General features: G+C 34.1%; 1 protein-coding gene across 1 annotated transcript; it reads right to left on the reverse strand.

Moving 5' to 3' along the window:
* Positions 1–251: 251 nt before the first annotated feature.
* LOC142166959 (uncharacterized) lies at positions 252–3,836 on the reverse strand. Its single transcript, XM_075226996.1, has 7 exons — positions 3,821–3,836; positions 2,203–2,448; positions 1,559–2,133; positions 1,332–1,405; positions 1,122–1,196; positions 801–870; positions 252–686 (listed from the first exon to the last, which is right to left on the reverse strand). Exons 1-7 carry the CDS (start codon positions 3,834–3,836, stop codon positions 252–254), a joined length of 1,491 nt encoding a protein of 496 aa, XP_075083097.1.
* Between the last annotated feature and the right edge of the window lie 1,864 nt (positions 3,837–5,700).

The raw sequence follows: 5,700 nt of genomic DNA on the forward strand, positions 1-5,700 counted from the left end.
TGCAAATAAACCACGTAATCATCTGAAATAGCCGATTTTCTAACTCTTTGAGATTTTCTTAATGGTATTTCTTGTGGTTCATTTGTGTCAGATATTTGTGAGTTAGTTTCTTCATAAAGTGTTTCATCCAAATGTTGCTCGGTGTTGTCAAAGTATTCTTCAACAACTGAAATAATATTTGGTATTTCTGTGGAAGTAGGCACATTCATGGGTAATGGAACATTGACCCTCACCTCTCTTATTTTCACACTTTATTTTTCAACACTCCCACTAACTTCACCATTCTCAATGAATCTTGCATTACCGGTTTCAACAATTCTCGAACTATGATTTTGACAGTAAAACACATACCCTTTAGATTTCTCTGAGTAACCAATAAAGTAACCATTTACTGTTCGAGAATCTAATTTTTTTTCTTGTGAATTATAAACTCTAGCTTCCGCTGGGCAACCCCAAACATGCAGGTGCCTTAAACTGGGTTTCCTTCTTGTCCACAGTTCAAAAGGAGTCTTTGGAACTGCCTTACTAGGAACCCTATTTAATAAATTTACAGCGATTTTAAGAGCATACATCCATAATGATTTGGGTAATGAGGAATTACTCATCATGCTCCTAACCATATCCATTAGTGTTCGATTACGCCTTTCTGCAATACCATTTTGTTGAGGTGTTCCTGGCATAGTATACTGTGTACATATGACATGTTACTCAAGGAATTTTGCAAATGCACCTGGACATTGTCCTGATTCATTATATTTTTCATAATATTCACCACCTCTATCTAACATAATAATTTTTACCTTTTTATCTAATTGCCTTTCAACTTCATTAACAAATACTTTGAGCGCATCTGATGCTTGAGAATTTTTTCTTTCAGCAAATAGATGTATCCATAACGTGAAAAGTCATCGATAAAAGTGATAAAATATTTTTCTCCACCAAAAGATGGAATATCAAAGGGTCCACAAATATCGGTGTGTATAATTTCAAGAAGTCGGGTGCTTCTTGTGGCACTTTTCTTACTATGCTTAGTTTGCTTTCCCTTAATACAATCCAAACATATATTAAGATCAGTAAAATTTAGATTCGGAAAAATCTCATTCTTTACTAATCTTTCTAACCTTTCTTTGGATATATGACCCAAACGTCTATGCCACAAGTAAGCAGAACTTTCATTTAGTGAACCACGTTTAATTCTAACATTATATTGAACAGTAAGAAGAGATTCAGAAAAACCAATATCGAGTTTTATTTTATATAAACCATCACTAAGAATACCAGAACCATAAAAAATAACATTCTTATATAAATTAAAACATCCATTTTCAAACTTTAAATCAGATCCAGAAACATCAAGTCTTAAAAGAGAGATCAAATTTCTAGAAACTGAAGGTACATAAAGAGCCTGTAATAGATCAAGGTGACGTCCAGTCTCTATGATCAAACGATAAGTCCCTATGCCTTCAATTGGAGCCTTCATACGATTTTACATGAACAAGAAATCCTTATTTGGATTTGTAGTTTGGATCGTAAGGAATCCCTGCAACGTAGTAGATACATGAGAAGTTGCACCAGAATCAAGCCACCAAGTATTATTAGGAACTTCTATTAAATTTGATTCGAAACATACAAAAGCACTAATTGTACCTTTCTTTTCGAACCAAGCTTTACGTTTCAGGAAATCTTTCTGATAGCGTCCTTCTTTATTACAGAAATGACACGTATCTGCCTTATGTTCCTTCTTAGCATCTTGTGGAGCTTTAGCAGGTGCTTTCTTCTTCTTGAACTTGTTGGCCTTCACTTTAAGTCCTTTACCAGCTCCTTGACCCATGATTTTAATTGAATAACTCCCTTGTTTCTTAAGTCTTGACTCCTCCTGAGTAAGCATACTGGACAATTCACTAACATTCCACTTATTCTTAATAGTGTTATAGTTAATTTGAAATGGTCCATACTCAGGAGGCAACGAGTTCAGAATAAACTGAACTAAGAAGGAGTCATCAACTTTCATCCCCAAGGTCTGAAGTCTTGCTGCAATGTTAGTCATCTCGATGATATGATTTTGCATACTACGCGGCCCATCAAACTTCATGGTCGTGAGTTCAGCCATTAGTGTACCAACGAGAGACTTATCTGCAGAACAAAAATGTTCCTCCACAAACATCAGGTATTCCCTAGTACTTTCTGTTTATGGAATAGTACTCTTAATGTTTTTGGCAATACTCATTCGCATAAACATAAGGTTTAGCATGTTAGAGCGTTTCCATGCTTTATGGAAAGACTTCTCATCCGCACTGCTCGTATCAGTAATGGCAGTGGGCTTATCATTCAGCAGAGCCAAGTCAAGATCTATTACACCTAAGTGGAACTGGACTTGTTCATGCCATTCAGAGAAGTTCAATCCATTGAACACAGTAACAGACAAAGCATGCGAATGAAGAGGAATAGCTGCAAAATAGATAATACATGCTCACAAATCAATATGGATTCAGCAAAACAGTTAAAGCATATCGCAATTCTCCTTTGGGTAAATACTATGACGCACTATCATAATTTAAATGCCCTTTAGTATTTAATAGGTAATTAAATATTTTTAACCAAACATATATGACATCTTTGGACAGATAATATATATTTGACTAAAGAATATTAATTTACCTCATCATATTCACTATTCATAGAATAATTGATCCACCTTTGGGTAAATCCTTAAGTTTTAGCAATAGTAAAAATTAATTTATCCATTTATTTTCAATAATAGGCATTTCATTAGCTTTATGGAAAAACTATAATTTTTATGTATGCATATTTTTCATAAATATAATATTTGGCCACTTTGGCGACTAACAAACTATATAAACATAAACGCACACATAAAATAAATATCACAAGATTTTATGCATGTGAATACTTTAAACAATCTAGTTTGATCACTTTGGTGACTAACAAACTATATGAACATTAGTACATGCATAAAATATAAATATTATATATGTATATATTTTAAATATTCTAGTTTGATCACTTTAGTGATTAACAAACTACTTAACTTTAAACGAATACATTAGTTATTGCATAATACTAATGTAAGAACCATATCACAGTTATACATTACGTGGGATTTATGTGCAACCGTTAAAGTTTGTATATTCCAGGAATTTTTAGCAAAGAAACCTCATTACTTTAATGGTCAAATAACAAAGAAGCATAACATTATAGTCCAAAACATAATGGACGAAAATTTAATCTAAATATCTCCACAGCAAATACAAAGTAGGGCAAGACACAAACTAAATTACCATTCTTTCTAATGAAATCATAATTAGGTGAGAGGTATTTAATAACCTAATTCTTTAAACATTACAGAATCCTATAGACCATGACTTCGTTCACTCATCATAGGCGCCGCTTTTTAAAGCTTAGGCTTTTTTCATACAACCCTACTTTATTATATTAGTAAAAAATACCAAATTCAGTACACACGTTAAATTAAAAGGAATCAGTGAAAGAACATTAATCGGTCAGATCTTTAAGCCCAAAGCGGCAATGCTTAAGATTACACAAAATTCAACGCAAAACTTGATAAATCAATGGGTTAAACAATTAGTTCTGTTATTTCCATGCTTCGAACTTTAACAAGAAGAATTATCTTATACGAATCTCGTAAGATTGATTATCGATAATTAATCTGAATCGATTTCATAATGAAGATTATTAGTTCAAATAATCCAGGCTCGTGATACCACATGTAAACATAAACTTAATTATACCAGGATCCTGAACATGATAATCTTACATAAAATTGTTACAGAAAACATACCTGAATCGTAATCCATTATCACGAAACGAAAGCGTTAATTGGAATTGGTTTCTTGCCCCTTGCCCTAACTTTTGTTACCGCCGACTTTAGTGATGGAAAAGAGAATAGAAAAATACGGTAACCCTAATGGGTGGGGAGAGGACTAATTTATAGAGGTTCTCACTTAATCCGGTACGTCCATCAAGTAACCGATCGGACGGATGAGATTTGCTCATTAATTAAATATTAATTACGGGCCTTAAACCTATTGGGCTACCAATATACTTAGGAAAATTCTACAATACATTGTTTAATATATACACAACTAACCGACTAACATACTTTAACTTATAACTGTCATCACATAACTGGACAACTGGCTAACTAACTAACTATCAACTAACTACCTACTTAACACCTTCCCTCAAGCTGATGGTTTGAAGATATCTTTCAATCTTAGCTTGGAAATCAAGTGATCATGTGGTAGTCTTCCTAAACTTTTAGTGAGAAGATCAACATGCTGCTCTTTTGTAGAGACATGATGAGTTTTGACAGCCCCTTGATTTTTTCACGTGCAAAGTGGCAGTCAATGTCGATATGTTTAGTCCTCTCATGAAATATTGGGTTAGCTACAATTTGGATAGCAGCTTTGCTATCACAGAAGAGATCAACTAGCATATTTACATTTACTCCTAGCTCTTTGAAGAGGCCTGTTAGGCAAGTAATCTCAGCAACTGTAGAGGCCATGCTTTTAAATTCACCTCAGTAGAACTCCTTGCAACTATATCTCGTTTCTTAGATTTCCATGAGATCAAGGCATTACCAAATTTCACTGAGTAACCAACCTGTTACTGATTTTCTGGTCTGTAAGCATCCTCCCCAGTCAGAATCACAGTAGGCTTACCTGACCCTTCTGATGGCACCAATAGACCAAGACATGGAGAGGTCTTATTGTACTTCACAACCCTCAAGGCAGCTTCCCTGTCACACCTCCTTTTTTCTGAGGGGATAAGAGGAGTTTTTTCAATTTAAGCGACATTATTCGAAATGAGATTATTTATTTAATTCAGAGTCGCCACTTGGAATTAGTTGTTAAGGTGTCCCAAGTCACCAGTTTATTTTAAAATCCCAAATCGAGAAAATTGAGTCTATTTTATGGTCCGCGAATACAGAAGATCGGGTAAGAAATTCTGTTAACCTGGGAGAAGGTATGAGGCACTTTCGAGTTTCGTAGTTTTATCACGATCGCTTAACAATTAATACTTGGCCTAATTTTCTGATTTATTACCTGTTTTAAAACCTTTTATGCGTTACTTTACCTTTTACCGCTTTTAATATTTAAGAAATTATTTTTTGAACAAGTTACGATGTCGTACACTTGTTGTTTTGGTACACATTGCAAACCGCGCCACGTGAAACGCACCCGCGATTTACAACATATTTATTATTATTATTTGAAGTTGTAAGGTCGGGTCACGTGAAACACACACTCGAATTGGGAATTATATATCATGACTATGCCATGGAAACTATACCCATAATCACGATTTATTATTAATCGGGCCTAAAAAAAACTACGGTGTTCAAGATTTTCCTAAAAAAACTAATTTGAGATTATTGAAGGTCACGCAATATGGCTAAGAACTGTTGGAGTCAATATTTGATTTGCACACATGATTATGTGTGTTCAAATTAATTCAAATTAAATCCAGGTAAGGTGCTTGGGCCTCCAATTGAGCCCAGCAACATAGGAGATTGAATAAATTGAAAAGTGAATTTAAAACAAAGTAAATATGCTAATTGCAAGAATAGAGGTAATCACTATCAATCATACAATTTGTCAAATTTAGTCATGAATTTCAAAATGACGAAATCCAGGTCTAAGCCTTGATCATTTTGCA

Source organism: Nicotiana tabacum, chromosome 2 (assembly GCF_000715075.1).
Source record: "Nicotiana tabacum cultivar K326 chromosome 2, ASM71507v2, whole genome shotgun sequence".
Taxonomy (NCBI): domain Eukaryota; kingdom Viridiplantae; phylum Streptophyta; class Magnoliopsida; order Solanales; family Solanaceae; genus Nicotiana; species Nicotiana tabacum.

Coding starts and splice junctions, on each gene's coding strand:
- LOC142166959 (XM_075226996.1), bottom strand. Junction 2,134..2,202: donor TATTGCCAAAAACATTAAGA/GTACTATTCCAT, acceptor TTTGTTCTGCAG/ATAAGTCTCTCGTTGGTACA. Junction 1,406..1,558: donor ATTCTGGTGCAACTTCTCAT/GTATCTACTACG, acceptor GATCTATTACAG/GCTCTTTATGTACCTTCAGT.